General features: G+C 33.5%; 1 protein-coding gene across 2 annotated transcripts; it reads right to left on the bottom strand.

The window, feature by feature from the left end:
* Positions 1-1,425: 1,425 nt before the first annotated feature.
* Positions 1,426-9,809, bottom strand: LOC105060742 (U-box domain-containing protein 33). 2 transcript variants are annotated; one of them, XM_019845870.3, is made up of 4 exons: positions 9,363-9,809; positions 6,482-6,600; positions 5,122-5,237; positions 1,426-1,720 (listed from the first exon to the last, which is right to left on the bottom strand). In XM_019845870.3, exons 1-4 carry the CDS (start codon positions 9,619-9,621, stop codon positions 1,504-1,506), a joined length of 711 nt encoding a protein of 236 aa, XP_019701429.1. In that variant the 5' UTR covers positions 9,622-9,809; the 3' UTR covers positions 1,426-1,503. The 2 variants fall into 2 exon arrangements, with proteins under 2 accessions (XP_019701429.1, XP_010942862.1); XM_010944560.3 differs by having other exon boundaries at positions 1,426-1,723; positions 9,363-9,806.
* Positions 9,810-17,576: the final 7,767 nt, after the last annotated feature.

Below are 17,576 nucleotides of genomic sequence, written 5' to 3'. Positions count from 1 at the left end.
TTATAATTTCAAAAGATATCTATGCCATTTAATAAAGGTGATGTTGGAGGATATTTTCATAGATATTTATGTTGGAGTAACATCATATCTAAAAAGGTCAGTGGTATTTTCTATCGAAATTAAAGATCTGCCACCCATATATCTTGATCCAATCACTGCTAATTCTTTTACTACATTTTTCCTCACATTAAATGAGGGAGGGAACACGACTTTTTGAGATACAACAACTCAGCTTGACAGAACCTTTGATGTGCTTCTAAGGCAAAGGAGTTTGTAGTAACATACAACCCGGTGCTTGGAATGCATTTGGCCGAAGAGGGATTATTTGTTGGAGAGTTGTCTTGGTTCGGGACGAAATCAGTGGGGCAACAAGGGGGCTAAAATAAGACCCTTTTCCTTCAGAGTGCTTGATGTATGGCCAGTGAGCGCAATAGAGACAGATGAAGAGACCTCTGGGAATTCTGATTGTGTATTAATTACAAGGTATACATCATACCAGGAATTAGATTTTTCCCCACAAGATGTGAGAAACGAAATCTTCATTTTCTTATCGCTGTCCTTGCTATGTATTCAGTCATTGTAAATTTTTTTTGCTCTACTCTATATCTTTCCTTCAGAGAAAAATATCAAGCAAGTCTCATTGATTTTATTAAGTGATGAATGAAAGAAACTAGTGAACCAAAGACAAAAGATGAGTACAGTAAAATGCAACTCTGATCCTCCTCCTCAACGTCTTCTTTGCGCCTCTGTGCTGATGATCACCAACTGAACCAGATTGACCACATCGATCTGGACTCCATATCGCCGGAGGCCTACACTCTCAATGGTGATCTTCTGCCAACCAAAATGTGCATTCCAAGAGTGATGCTGTCTGAACAGAAACAACCGAGCTGCACCTGATGTCACCCAGCCTATATCTTCCATGGACCAAGTTTTCACCACCTATGATGACAGGATACAGAGCTTGGAACTCTTGTTCTATCTCAAAGATTTCCTCCTCTTCTTCTTCTTCCTTTTCTTTTTTTTTTTTTTGGGTGTGCAATATCACAAAGATTCCTAGGGTACTAATCTTTGGGCTTGCTGACTAACTCTTCTACCAAAACATTTAGTGATAGCTCTCCCAGTTCACTAAACCAACTCGCTAGCCCATCATATAGTGTTTGTGGTCGTATCATTAGGCACGAAAATGGGGCATTCAAATCTTCATGCAGAACTATTTCACGGATTACGGTAGAATCCATGTACATTTAAGTTAAATTGCTACAAAAAAAAAATAACGTTTCTCCCAAAAAAAAAAAAAAATCTTTGATGAATCAATCTATCGAATGCAGTCTGACTAGCTTAGTAAACAGTGTCATAGAATGCTTTGGTAATTTCACTTTATCAAGTTTATATCATAATCCATCATGAAAACAAATGATCACATAGTTCTAAAAGAATGATTTCGATAGTTTTCGCTAGTAAAGACCATCAGTATTATGATTTATGAAACATAAGAGCAGACTACATGGATTTTCCTGGAAAGCAAATACAAAGTACGGAATCCTTGTTTCTGTGACTCTGCTCGCTGTCTTTGTTCTTGCTGTCGGCAGTAACAGGATTTGGTGAGGATAATGTTGCCGGAGGAGGTTTAACTTCTCTCCCATCACATATAATCTTGACTTCGCAGTAGTCAGGTGCATCTTTATGTATTTGTCCTGCTTTGCTGTTTCTCCTCCATCTTCTGAGTACATTAAGAATGTTAATGGTTTTCAACTTTCCCAAATTGATCCAATTATTAGAAGGTAAACTGGTTTGGATTAGGATTTGGAATTCAGCATGATAATCTATTTACTTATTATATGATATGTGACCGATAATCTATTGACTTTCAACATGATAATCTATTGACTTTCAAATGAAGACAGGTAACTCAAACATTTCCAGAATCTAGCCATATTGTTGGCATTTGACCATTAGGTTGCTGGTGGGAGAAGGATAAGGTAGGAGAGTGTGTGAAGCTACCATGTAGCTATATGTATGGCCATTGTGAACCAAGTAACATCACTCCCACCAACCACAAATGAGCAAAAATCATATTGGATGGGCATCACAAAAAGAAATATGCGGCATGCTTCCTATTTTGCTACGTTTCTCTTAGTGCTCATTTTAAAGAAAACCTATAAGTGAAAAACTCTTCTTACTAACAAAGTTGTTTGTCCTATGATTTAAAAAGAAACACGACATCCTCTTTCTTTTTTGAACATGCTTTTCATCGGTACACATTATATGACCTGATGATACATATCAAGCAAATTAATCATTTAATAAGTTAATATATATCTAGATAAATTAATTCATAATTTTTAAAATATGTTGTTAGCAAATTAGTCATCTAGTAACCTAATACACATCTCTAAATAAATTGATATATAGTTTCTGAAATATTGTATTCACTAGTACATACTTCATGGTTGAATAATAACCACTAATTGACTTTCTAATATATACTGCAAGTCTTTTTGATATATACTTAGTAGTGATTCAATGTACACCTCTAAGTAAACCGATACATTTTTTTTCAAAATACGCCTTTTGTCAGTACATATTATATAGTCATATGATACACATTAAGCAAAATAATTATCTAGGAAGCTAATACATACCTCTAAGTATGCAATATATAGTTTTCAAAACATAGTGTTCATCAATACTATTATATAGTATACGATTTTCTAGGTTTATTTAATTTATTAAGTGTATATCATTTGATTGTTTATTATGTATTGGTGAATGCCATATTCTAAAAATTATATATCGATTTATCTAGATGTATATATTGACTTGCTAGATGATTAATTTATTTAGTATATATCATTTGGTTATATAATATATCAAAAAAAAGCATGTTCTAAAAACTAAGAAGAAAAAGAATGCTGCATTTGTTTCTAATCCCTAGATGATGTCATTAGTTAGAGGAGTTTTTGATTTTTAGATTTTTTTTCTCTTACCATAAGTGCTATGAATAATATTTTATGTACCCCATTGCATACCCAAATCCAATGGGCATCCCAACTAGGTTTTTCATGACTACTGAGTGAAATAGGCATTAAAGGCATCATAATTATTTGTGATGCAGAATGCTGGGTAGTGTTTGATGGCTATCATCAGAAGATGGACAGCTATCAATAGTGATACACTGTGTATGATATATATGGTAGCCTTAGTTGACAGCAATGTATCTTCTAATGGCGGCTGTCTTGCACTATACAACACTTTATAATGTAAACCATGCACCATGGAGGATCCATGCTCGCATTACAGATCTTTTAAACCACCTAACCATCATGCATGAGGGTAATTCTTGATTTGCATAATAGATCTTGAGTGCTTTTTTCTAGGCCATACCTATTTTTTTCTTATTTCATCTACAAGATGGTTTGAATGCCTAAAGATCACCAACTAGAAAACTAAGGGCCTATTTCAATGCTGGGAATATCTTGTTAGATGATGCCAGTTTCCTATTTGGAAGTAGGATGGAAGGAGCTAGAGAGGTGAGGGAGAGACTAGAAAGTCATCCAGATCATAACCTAACTTTATTTTCTAGGGATAAAGTAAATCATCTCTCTACCATGGAACAATTTAGATTTATGATCACAATTTATGGTGGATGATAAGATAAATACCTAGACTAAAATTCTAGAACTTTCTTTTAATTTCAACTACCTATGGCACTTATCCTTTCTTAAGTTTAGGTCATAATGGGGTTTTGTTTCTTTTGGATGTTGGATTTCCTTCTTATCCATGTGTTTGACATGAAGAAGAAAATTAAGGTTGCAACATATTCTGACCTAAACTGGTTCCCTCCATTGGATTCCATTATTCTTGACACAAGGAGATTAGTTTTGGTTGGCTCCTTGGATGACTAGCTCCTCTTATTAGAATTTCAACATATTTTGAATTAGAAGTCCCAGCAAGTAGATTCTATCAGGCCAATAAAATCTTTTGGCATCCAAACATGCCTTAAAGCAACTTATTGATGTCTCTTAAGAGACATCTCATTAAAGAAAAAAAAAGAAAAAAAATGCTTATAGTTACTCCCTTCCAAGCCAGCTGAGATGAAAATATCTACCAAGCAAGCTTGGAAGTAGACTACATTTTATTGAGAGTTACTTCAATCCACATTTTTGAGCTATGGAAGACATCCATATATTGCCCTAGAAGAAGGGCTTCGGTCAAGAATTAGATTTACTCTCAACCATATAAACACATAAACAAAGATGTGTTTACAATTGACAATGAATTAGGCCCTAGCAAGGTTAAGTTTTGCTTACCAAAAGAGTTATTTCCATTTGTAATCTGATCTGACTTTTGAAATAAAATACCTAGTCTATGATAGAAGTTGGTTAGGTCTTATGTGTAATTGAAAGCTTCAATTTGGTGATCATGGAGCAATGTCACTCTGGGCACTGTTCATCCTTGTTAGTATAGCTGCTAGAGCTTAAGTGGGCTTTTTATTTTTATTTTTTTATTTTTTTTAATCACCTACTCCACCACTCAAAATTATAGCATCCTTGTCTTTTATATATTTCTTTGTATGAAAGTTATCTTTCGTATGTTAATATGATATTATGAACACTATCCAATCCAATCAAAATGAAACCCAAATTCATTAAGCAATCCTTTGCCTGATGGGGAATGGATGCATTGTAACCAATATGTTATTTTATTTTTTTTAAGGGAAAATGAGAGTTTAAAGTCCACCTAGCTAGCTCTATTAGAAACAGGAGAAAGAATTACAAAAAGGAACACCAACTATATAGATGGAAAGACTCTGATCTAATATCATCAAGATTAAGACTTCAAAGTGGTTCAACAATATATTTGTGGAGCACTTTAAAAAAGCTCTTAATCTTAATGATTTTAGATTAAGGTCTTCCCTTTTAATTTTGGGAAGACAAAATGCTTGTGAGAAGCCAAAGTAATATGTTTCATTGTATTATTACTTCTTAAAGGAATGTTAAAATTATGAACTTATGTTATGGTTCATCTTTCCCCAGATGGACAACTGGTATATGCCATTCTTCTTTTCCAAATGGAAAAAGCAATGAGGAAAAGATTAGCTTTTGTAATATGATTTACCTCACATTAGCTTTTGTGGTACCCACAATCAACCTTTTTATGTTGAGCACTGGAATAAGATCAACAACAGCCTTTACAATCTGATCACTCTCAATAAGAAAAGTATCCACCTCCACCTGGCATTCATAGGTATATGACGTACCAAATTAGTGCATCAATCACATTCAAAGGAAAAGGAATTGAAGGATAGCAAAGAGAAGGAACTAATTTCTAATTTTTGACTAAGGCACTTATACAAGCATTTTTTCTTGTTTTCACACCTGAAAATGCTTACCAAAAACAAAGTGAATTCATATTTTTTTATAAGATTGATTATCACCTTCTTAATGACTATATGAAAAGATTTTTAAATTATATATTGTTCATCTGGCCACAATTACAATAAATTAGAATGAATCATATCTACTTTTGCCCAGTATCATGTTAGTGATAGATGTCGCAAAGGTGCACAGATGATGTCCATTTTTGCACCTATAGGTGCAAGAATTAAACTATGTTGTTAACCAACCTTAGATTAGCTTGTGGGCATCCCACTTGAGTTACAAGCCTCGTTTGAAATAATGGTTATAACATTTATTATTGACCATTATAATTATTATAATACCCATTATTTATCCCAAAAGGAAATTTTTAAATTTTAATATTAAAATAATCACTGAAATAATGATTATTATAATGGTGTTAAGATGGAAAATAATGGAAAGTAGAAGAAAAATAAACGATACTATCTTTTCCTTTGTTTTATTAGATAGTATAATATATTTTTTTGATGGTACAATAACTTGTGGAGGGAATTTGAGATGAAATATTTGAGATTTTAAATATATATTATTTTGTTCAAAAGAAAGAACGAGTAAAAGTAACTATCATTATTGCATTAGATCAGGAAATGATGATTTTTATATTTTTCACATTATTTATGTTAATAATATAATTGTTGGTAGTTGAAGCCATTATAATGATTAAAATCCTGTTATTGCTTATCATATTTTGAATGCGTCCATGATTCAAACATTAGTGATGGCATTCCCACCATATTTCTAAAAAAATAAACTATGGTGTCTTCCATATCAATTAGTTGCCAAGGGGAGTTATAGAAAAACTTGTGCTTTTTTTTTTTGGTAAAGAAAAACATGTGCTTTTCTAGATGATAGGGAAGCTCTTTGATCCTTAATTTGTTAGGATAGTTAGGCACCTCTAGGGATTAATCATAGTATTACATTCTTGGGTGGTTTTCACCTTTCTTAAAAAAACAAAAGAGAAAAATGGTTCACTGAAAAGTAAAAACAATGATATCAGAATCAAGGATTTAAAGAAATTGACATGGCTACTTATAATCCATTATTTTCAATAAAGTTACCTTAGAACTATGGCATAAGTTTAGGTACTTTTGCAACATTTCTTGTCTCTTGGTCCTCTCTTGATGCATGTAGCTCTCCACTTGATCTTCACTAAGTTGGTGCTTTGGAAATGTTCCTACTATATTATAAAGATAAGTATCCATGGATGCTAGCTAACAATAATTTTAAAAACTCTAAAAAGAAATATTTGCTAATGCTATTTGATAACCGATGCTACAATATTGATATGTTATAATACTAGCATTTAATTTTTAAAGTCCAAGAGCATTCCTAACCATGGAGAGAATATTAGTGTAAAATGATGTTTTTTCTGTGTGATACAAATAAAAAATAGTATTTAATTATGAGGAGAAGGCTAGGAGACAAATTTCTAGGCATGGATAAGTTTTCTAGCTCCCAACCATGCATAGGTAGATGCCTTTCAGAAATTATTAGAAATGAGAAGCAGTTAAATTCTTGCACAATCCCCACTTCTTGTGAAGATCAGAGCTCTTTCAATAACTAGGATACAACACCTCATGCAAATATCAAGAAATCATGATGCGAGCACTAGATTTTTGCAAGCCAATGAGTTAGAAAGGTGTCATCAATTTCTTATTCAAACACTGGAAGTAAGAAATGCAGCCTATTTCTTATTCACCTAGGATTCTTTTCGTTTGCAAGAAAATGAAGGAGGAAAGTTTGGCCAATGAAAAGATAGAGAAATGTCTTATATTTAGTAAAAGTTCTAGATAGAAAAATAGCTTTTCTATGAAAATAAGGTTTTCATATTTCATAGGAAAGAAAAATACTTGTGAAATATAGAAAGATCCAATTCCTACTAGCTACGAACTGAAGTAATTTTTTTTTTTTCAAAAATATCCTTAAACTTTTACATAAAATATGAGAAGATTTTTTCTCTTATTAAAGATATAACAGATATTTTGCTCAACTTTTTTTTTTATAGAAAAATAGATATTCAACTAAATATAAGATATTATAAAATATACTATTTTTTCATGATTAATCAAATACATAAAAATTATTTTTTTAAACATCATATGCCAAACATCAGCTTTTCACAAAAAAAATATTTCAATAAAAAATATTTTTTCCACAAACCAAACGAGTCCCCATGTGTCATGCTAGGCTACAGTTTGTTGCATGCCAAACTCAGCTCTATCAGCAGTACCCAATTCTTATTTAGACGGCATCGAATAATATTATTTCAAAATTCAAGGGAAAAAGAATTGGAATATGAAAAACAAGATTGCAGGTTAGGTGATGAGCACATATAAAATATATTCGTATCTAACTCTGACCACATCTTCGAAAAATGCCAGTATACTGCCCTAAAATGATGTGAATTAAAAATTATTCTTCTCTCTTTTTTGAAGGACATATTTGGCATTGTCTGACAAGGTAGGGTATTCTCCCAAGTTCACGCATAAAACGTTGCAATCAATTCTCTGCCCTCCTTGGCTTGGGTCCCACAGTTCGTATGATTATTTATAAATTCATTCCTTAGCAAAAAAGTTCAATGAACTCTACCTTTGGCCACGCATCACTTATAACTTCTTCCCTTTAATGAATTCTGACCAAAATAGTTCAATGCTGACCTTAATATCTCATGTCCCTAAAACATGCCCATTAAGTTGGATTCGGGTTGTATCTTTTGCATAAAACAATAATTATTAGGACATATATCGTATGCATTTCAAAACATTTCAAACTACATCATTCATCTATCTGTATAAATTTTGAAGTGATCAGTATATGATATGACGGTGGATTCGTGGAAAAGAGTATTGATTCAAAAAATACAACCCGTCGCAGTTAGAGAGGTATGAGGTCACGACGATATATAAATCTTAATCAAGCCATCACGATCACGAGTCATTGCGAATATCAACACCTTTGTCTGGAAGACATCTTTCTTCTTAACTTTTTATAAGAATCAAAGATGCCTGCTTGTCCCGTTGGGAAAACCAATGCATGGATGGTCGTCTCCCAGGTCCACCAATTCCGAAACAAAGACTTACAGGTAGCACGTCCTTGCGTCTGCAATGCCTTTCCACTCCCCCCAAAAAAAAAAGAGAGAGAAAGAATAAAAAAAACACGCATGGGAAGTTAATACCTCTGAGAAAGGAATAATTCTTGAGATACCAACCAATCTTCAATTTCCTTGTTTTCTTTTGTCTTTAGGAGGAATAGAAATATACATAATCACGTATAACTCCGTATAATTGATTTCAATTGGATGGAAAAGTTTTGCGTTTGTTGAAGTCAACTCTTATTGATTTCCATTGTCAGCCTTTCATTATGAGGAGAAGGCAACCAACGTTTGTCCTGAGCTTGGTGTGGTTTAAATGTTCGATGCCTTTCACTTGAAAATGAAGGATGCAGCCAAACGATCTTTTAATCTGTTTTTCCTAAATTTTTTCATCTTTGATTTCAATGTTCGAGGGCTGGATTGAATGCGCGCCAAGAGTCTTTACTCGCTACCTTGTCTCAGTCACCCGAAAAACTGAAGGCCACTAGAAATATTGGAATTTTGTGCCGAGAATTCCTTTTTCCCCCCCACCTCCAAAATAAGAAAATTAAGAAAAATATATATTGCTTCAAAAATTTTCAAACTATTGGAGCCAACGATACCGTCTGACTTCTAATACTATAATCGTCTTCTAGATAAAGGAAAAGAAGAGCCATGATCATTCTAAACTAGAGCGACGCCATCGGCTCATTTTGGTTGGATCGAAAACTATTTTTCGGGAAAAAAAAAAAAAAGTGATAGATTTGGGCATGTTTCATGGCTTGGGCTAAACATGCTTATTGGCTAATCATTGATCTATAGCAAATTTTCTAGGAGAAAGAAAAATGATAGAAAAGAGAGAGACGTACATGGAGTTGGAATATGATGGACCTCAGGGAAGACATGTATAAGATAGACGAAGCTCGAAGGCTTGGCGAGATGCTTCAACGCCCATGAGAGTGCATCCATGCTCGAACTACTCTTCCCCACTGCCACGTACACGTCGTCGCCATCCACGCCGTTGCCCAGACTCGCCGGCACCGCTTGCCGGGACTCAGAGGCTCCCGGTTCCTCCTCCACCTCCTGTATCTCACACACACCAGCACTTGTGATCTCTCTTGTGTTCATGCTTGCTATGAGATCCTTCTAGCCCTTGGGAGAACGGTTGCAATTTTTTCTCCGGTGGGCGAGGTAGGAGAGACTAGAGAGGAAGTGACAAGGCCTTTGGTGGTCGAAGGAGGAGGGAGAGGAGTACGAGCCTTGGAAGAAGGGGGAGGGGGAACCTGGGGCGCTTTTTTTTTTTTTTCATTTGACTTTTCTGAGTAGAATACAGCATACCATGTCCTTTTCCAACGTAACTGTGATTTCCTGCAGATTTATGGACTTTGAGAGGATTGTTTAGACAAAAATCATATTCGGGGGTCCATCGAGAAAAAAAATTGAAGGACGGGCTTCATCATTTATCATATTTTTTTTAATATTAATTTTTTTAAAAAAAATTTAAAAATTAAATATTTTTATTAATAAAATTAATAATTTTATAATTAAAAATAAAAAAATATAGTACTCTCTTCCTTACTCATTTTTATATTATACTTTTATTGATACATACTATATAATTAAATGATACATATCAAATAAATTAATCATCAAATAAGTCGATATATGCCTTTAAATAAATTGATATATAATTTTTTTAAATATGAAGTTCATCGATATACGGCACACAGTCAGATGATATGCATTTAGCAAAGTAGTCATTAGCAACCCAATACACATCTCCAAGCAAATTAACACATAATTTCTAAAATATTATGTTCATCAGTACACACTACATGGTATGGTGATACAAACTCATTGACTTTCTGATATATACTGCAAGCTTCTTTGACACAGATCCAGTAGTTATCTAATGTGTATCTTTAAGTAAATTGATACATTATTCTCAAAATATAAAATTTATTAATACATAATATATAGATAGATAATGCACACATAGAAAATTAGTCATCTAGTAACCAAATACATACCTTTAAACAAATTGATATATAAATTTTAAAATATTATATTCATTAATACATACTATATGGTACAGTGATATACACTCATCGACTTTCTAATACATACTATAAATTCTTCTAATATACATCTAGTAATAATCTAATACACACCTCTAGATAAATTAATATATAGCTTTTAGGACATGCTTTTTATCTATAGATATATATTTGATCACTACTAGGTGTATATCAAAGAAGTTTGCAGTATGTATTAGAAAATCGATAAATATATATTATCAGATCTTGTAGTATGTACTAGTGAATATATATAATGTTCCAAAAACTATGTATTAATTTGTTTGGAGGTATGTATTGCATTGCTCAATGATTAATTTGCTAAGTGTGTATCATCTAATCATAGATTGTATATTCTTGAACTTCATATTCTAAAAAGTATTTATCAATTTATTTAGAAATATATATTGACTTGCTTGATGATTACTTTGTTCAGTATATTTCATATGTCCATATAGTATGTATCGATAAAAAATATACGGTGAAAATGAAAAAGAGAGAGAATGCCTTTTTTTATAAGAAAAATCATGGGATTGATAGCTCCACCGGTAGAAAAAATCTTTAACTTTTAGGTTTATTCTTTAATATTGATATTACGAGAAATATGACAAGCTATAAAGCTTGCCCCATAATTTTTTCTCTAATGTCCGCCCCATATGAATTTTTTTTGGATGATTGTATTTTTGCAGTTATTCCATAAAGCAAATGGTTGATCTACAAACTCTTTAATGTGGATGACACTTTTTTTTTTTTTGGAAGGCACTTTCGGGGTGTATCATCTGGATGACACCTTTTATTTTAGATGGTACTTAATATGTGTTATCTTGCTGCTGTGTATTGAATTTTATGTTCCAAAAACTGTGTAACTCTTTATTTAGAGATATGTATGGACTTGGTTGATGATTAATTTGCTTGGTATATATCATTTGGCCATATAACATGTATCGATAAAAAGCATATTATAAAAATGAGGAAGAAATTGGATACCATACTTTTTTATTTTTAATTACGAGACTAACAATTCTATTAGTAGGAGTTTTTGATTTTTAGATTTTTTTTTTTGAAACCAGTATTAGGAGAAATATGGCAAATGATGAAGCTCACCTCATAATTTTCTCTCTAGTGCCCGCCCCATGCGATTTTTTTGGGTGGTTACATTTCTGCGGTTATTCCATAAAGCAAATGACTGACCTGCAAACTCTCTAATAGGGGTGTGTCGGTGTGGATGGTAGTTTTTTTTTTTTTGGATGGCACTTTTGGGGTGGATGGCACTTTGAGGATAGAGAGGATGTCTCAATTGATATATATGGTTACATGAGCCATGAGTAGGGTTGGGTCAATTAATTAGCTAGGTAATGAAAGATTGGGTAGGTTTAAAAAAAAATTATCTCGTCTAATTTGCTAATACAGAGGATGACACTTTTTCCACCACTTGATTTGGATTGTTCGGTTAAGTCAAACTTTGGCTGATGCAAAGCTTTTGAAACCCAAGCAGTAAATTAATTAGTGGCGTGTTGCTGTAGTTTTTTTTTTTTTTTTTATTGGAATGGGATACAAACAACAGAAACAACTTCAAGCAAGCAAGGAAAAGAAAAGTTGGATGATTGTGTTCTAAGAGACCTGTGGGCACTTTGAGTTGTTATAGGTCCTCTCCCTCCACTCTCTCCTCCTCTCTCTATCTTCACCACATCCAATCAGGTTGGGCAAAACCCAACCAACAAAAAGAAAGAAAGAAGAATAGGAGTCATGTGATAGCCATATGATCTCCTCGATCCCTTCCTACCAAACATACTAATGCTTTCCTAATCTAAAATGGTGGGTTATTTATGAAATATAACATCCAAAGTTATATCACATGATAATCACATATTTATGGATTATAATAGAGAAGGATGGTTAGGGTACATTGCAACTGAATCTTAAATTTTAGGATCTAATTGAAAAAATTAGAAGTTTGAGAATGTATATGCAAATTGCGAAAAGTTAAAAAAATGTAATTGTAAGTTTTTCTAATATTTATTATATGACTACAAACTTAATAGTGCTTTTGTAACTAACATATATGGAAATGTCATAGTTATTATGCATTGTACACTATTAATGTTTCTTGCTGGAAAAAAAAAAGAAGGAAAAGAAAAAAAAAAATATAGGATCGGTATAAATTGATGACCATAAAATTGACCAACTCTATATCTATTTCATGCATATCTCAATTTTAAGACACTAAGCAGGCTACATAAAGCTGCCACAAGTATAAAGGAGAAGGAATAAAAGTTTATTCATTTAAAATTTTGGATCTTTGCAGATCTTTCTTACTTTCCCACTATAACATATGAAGGAGAAGTAGTAAAAGTATATCATTTTAAAATTCGGACTTATGCAACTCATAATCATGCCAATCTAGCAATTGTATTGAATTGATCATCTTGCTTTTGTTTACCAGAAAAAAATATTCAAATAACAAGTCAAATGACCCATGTTTGAAAAACATGGAAATTAAAAAAAAAATGCCACAACATCCATTTTTAAAAGAATGGGAGGTGGACAGAAATGGGAATATCCACACCTCAGAGTGAGGGAATCATGGGGTTATTCCTAGAATACTTAGTTCAAGGTCCATATCTTAATAAGATAATGATCTCTATAGCATCTTCTCGATGGCCAGAAAAGGTCAACAGTCTTCCATCACCTAGAAAAGAAAATTTTGTCAAGATTTCTATTTCGAGTCTCTTTAATAGGGCCGTAAGTGGGTTGGGCTGGCCTAAGTGCTCCAAAGCCTAGACCCATGAAACTAGATCAGCTATTATGAGACTACACTTAAGCATCTAGCCCCCGAGGGCGGTCTATTTTGTGAAACTCTAGTTTGTAACCAGATCTTCCTGAGAGGCCCAAATGTGTTCTTTATTTTTTTAGATAAATTATAAAAATATCTCATCAATTTTAATCTAATTTCATTTATATTCTCTCGATTTAAAAATTATTAAACTAATTTTTCAAATTTTTGAGATATTACAAAGTGATCCTACCATTTATCTCCATAAATACACTATAAAAAAAATAGACTATTAGCGATGGCTAACTGCCGTCGCTAATAGTCATTTTACCGTTGCTAATAGTATTAGCGACGGCATGCGATTACTAAAAATCTGATGAGAATAACCTTGTCGCTAATTACTATTATTAGCGACGGTAAATCCGTCATTGCTAATAACGGTAATTAGCGATGGTATTTGCAACAAAAAATCATCGCTAATAATTTTAATTTTTTCTTAATTAAAGTGTTAAAAAATTATTAGCGATGGCCATTGTCGTTGCTACTGCTATCGCTAATAATTTTTTAATTTTTTAATAAAAATTTTAGAAAAACTATTAGCGGCGGCAGATGCCGTTGTTAAGAATTTTTAATTTTTTTTAAAAAATTATAATTAAGTATTTTAAAATCTATTTTAATTACATTAATAAATAATAATATTTTTTAAAATTTATTATAAATAAAATAATAATTATTTAATTGTTGCCCAGTCAAATAACCCAAGAGGGGGGGGGGGTGAATTGGATTTTTAAAACTTAAAACAAGTATGTGCTAAATTATCTAATTCGTGTTTAATGTAACTGTGCAATGAATGCAATATATGAATGAAAGAATGAAGAAAGCAAGTACACACACAAAGATAAGAAGATTTTTATAATGGTTCGGTGCACATCCAGTACCTATGTCCACTCTCCAAGCAACACTCTTGAAAATTCTACTATCATCTCTCAAGATTACAGCTGGATAGTTTTAACCGAGCTCACTATCCACAAACCCAGTTGATTTTTCTTCAGGTTCACCAAACACAACTTTTACACACCTTGATCGAGGCTATACAATCCAATTACAGGGGTGGGTTAAATCTTTCCATTAGTTTTAGCCCTTGCTGAAACTAATTACAGCAAATAAACAAGAACAAGAATGTTACAACAAAAGAAGCTCCTTGGTTGAGCAAATTTATTGTCGATATAGCTTAGTAGTTTCCTCTTGAATGCTTGGAGTTAATGCTTTTCAAAAGCTCTTTACTTCTCTCAGCGAATTAGGAGATTTTTGGTTTGGAAGTAGGTAAACTCTCTTAAATACTGAAAGTTCAGAATTTTTTTATTTTATCTCTTTTTCTTAATAGAATAGTAACTTCTCTCTCTTAAATACTCCTCTTGCTTCTCTTTTTAAATCTGGAGCTTTTTCATTAAGTTTGAAGTTGTTTAAGTCCAAAACTAGCCATTTCTGACTGTTGGAGATGAGATATAGCCCTTGAAAAAAAAGTTGTGCAGTTGCAAAACTAGCCATTAAAGGCTGTCAGCCGCATCTCGAGTTGGCTCGTCTATCTTCGAAATGACTTGGCTGTCTTCTTAAGTCGCCTCAGCTACTCTTCGAGTTGGCTCGCTCTCAAGTGCCTGAAATCAGCTCTCTGAAATTTTTGAACCTTTGAGACGGAGTTGGCTTGGATCCATCGAAGTTGACTCGGCTGCCACCTTTGAGTTTTCTCAAAAACCTGATCATCGACTCGATCTCAATGGACAGAAACATGTTTTCTGTTTCCTGAGACAGAGTTGACTCGGATGATTTTGAGTTCACTCGACCTCATGCGAAGCTTGCATGCGAGTACCCAAATCGTGCCGGAGTCGACTCTAAAATCTCTGGAGTCGACTCGAACCCTTTCCTAGGCCATTTTCATTGGATGTCAACTCCATTTTGATCTTACTTGGGCTCTCCACTGAATACACTTAGTTTCTTCCCTTTCTTGTTCAAAGAGCTTTCTTTCTACAAAATAAACTTAGGAAACTTGAAAAAGATTAGTGAATGCATACTCTAATATTTGGTTATTATCAAAATCACTAAGAAGGTCAACAATCATTCTCTTTTTGATGATGACAAAACATTGAGCACTTTGAAAGAATACAATGTATAAATAAGATATACAATATGTACACATAGTTACAAGACATTCAGATGCTCAAATTGGTGTTATCATAGTTCTCAAATTTTTAGATTTTTGACAACTCCCCCTTAACTTGTGCATAAAAAATTAGTTGTAAGGTCCATGTGTGCTCCCCCTTAGATTATGCTTAAATTAGATGTTTACATTATCTTCCCCTTAGATTATGCTTAAATTAGATGTTTACATTGTCCTTATGATGCATTGTCCATTTCTCTTTAATATTTCTCCTCCTTTTTGTCATCATCAAAATCACATGAGGAGAATTAGGATGTAAGCATAACAAGAGATCTTTGGTAGGTTTATCTTTTCAATTTAATTTCTAGGCTAGATTTGCTTGTTTAATTTGATGTAATTCTAATTAAAATTTTTTTACAAAGTGTATTGTCTAATATAGAGTGTATAATTGGAAAGTAGATATTGATAAAAGTCATACACATGGAAACCTAATAGACATAAGAAAATAGAATAGTACACAATAAGATAAAGAGAGACAAAGATTCATTAATATATTGTATTGTTTACAAAATGGGGTATCCAAACAATACAATATCTATTACAAGAAGTGCCAAATAAAGCATAAAACATAGTCAAATATAAAGGCTAATCTAACATTGATTTTTTTAGAACAATTCGCAACGAAAAGCAACTAGATTAATCATATTAACCTAATATGCATATGATCTAATCATCAAATCAACCTACTCTAAGATCTATGACATGATATATAGAATATAAAATCTAAAAAAATGAGAAGATAAAATCTGCATGTATGGATGTAAGCAGTAGATCAAATCTACATCTATTTGAGTTCAGAACTCAATAGCTGAGTATGGGTTGACGATCGTCGTTGCTGAGGAACATGGTAAAGATGATCCTCGCTGATTGTTCGTAGCTGCACACATGTCTGATCTTTATAAAAAGTTCACTCGAAGTCTCGATCTGATCAGTCTCCTCGAGAATGCTAGCTCACGCGAAGACCATCTTGTTGGCTGATCTGGATCATTTCGTCAAATCTTTCAAACCTTTCTAGAGATTGAAGAAGGATATCTGGAGGTGATGAGGATGAGAAAGAAGTATGAAGAAGAAATAATTTTTTCTCTTATTTTTCTCTCTTTCCAAACCCTAAGATCAAACCCTAAGAAATCTAGGTTTTTTGCTTCCCCAAGAGAAGAAAACTCTCCTCTATTTTTCATGCCATGGAACCATGCCCAAAGCCTCCTCTACATGAAGAGCTCTTTCTGGTCTCTCTTACACACACAAAAGAAAAATAAATTCTTTTTTATTTGGCGTGTAAGGAGGTTAGGGTGAAGAGTCCAACAATGTTTGGACTCTTCCTCGTGATGTTGCCCCCTCTCACCAATTCACGCTAAAGAAAAAGATGCGATGCCCCCTTTCATATTTTCACGATGAAAACTGATTTCCCACGGTCACAATAACCTCTTTTGTCATACAAAATAAAGCCTAGTATGGAAGGAGTTAGGATGAGATCAAAATCTCATCAAGATAAGGAAGATTGTTTCAAATCAAATTTAAAAACATTCCTAAACTAACCAATCCATAAGAGGCAATTAGGAGGCGTGTGAGAGAGAGTTGAGGCACTAATTTTCTTCATGCTAAAACCAAATTAGCATGGAGAAGGAAGGGCTTTGTTGGTGCAAAAATCCGCCGGCATCGGAGAAGCTGGAGTCGAGGGAGTCGCGGTCGCCGCTGGGACCTGCAAAGAAAGTCTAAATCGGAGTTGGGGGTACTCTGACAAGACCCTCCGATGCTCAAGTCAGTTCTCTGCCTCAACAAAAATGGAGTGCTCGAATAAAAATTTCAACAGAGTTTTGAGATAGAGATTAGAGCTTAAAGAATAACGTATTTGGGGGTCCCCTTTTTATAGGCAGAGGGCATAACAGATTGACAGTGATGTCTGTTGCCGCCTGATAGTGGGCCGTTCGAGGCCATGAGGAGTTTGTTACGGAGAGTAGTGGAGTGGAGCCGTGGCCATCGCCGGGACCTACCACGTGGAGCCTGTTGTGAAGAGTGGAGT

This window comes from Elaeis guineensis, chromosome 1 (genome assembly GCF_000442705.2).
Source record: "Elaeis guineensis isolate ETL-2024a chromosome 1, EG11, whole genome shotgun sequence".
Classification (NCBI taxonomy): Eukaryota; Viridiplantae; Streptophyta; class Magnoliopsida; order Arecales; family Arecaceae; genus Elaeis; species Elaeis guineensis.
Note: the sequence above shows the minus strand (reverse complement) of the source record. Positions and strands in the feature narration are given on the sequence as shown.

What these genes read in the sequence shown, in the direction of transcription:
- LOC105060742 (XM_010944560.3), bottom strand. Translation starts at nt 9,621, where the DNA reads ATGAACACAAGAGAGATCACAAGTGCTGGTGTGTGTGAGATACAGGAG. An exon ending in CCATCATATTCCAACTCCAT is followed by an intron (nt 6,601 to 9,362) that starts GTACGTCTCTCT and finishes TTTATAATATAG; the next exon opens with TAGGAACATTTCCAAAGCAC. An exon ending in ACCACAAAAGCTAATGTGAG is followed by an intron (nt 1,724 to 5,121) that starts GTAAATCATATT and finishes TAATGTACTCAG; the next exon opens with AAGATGGAGGAGAAACAGCA.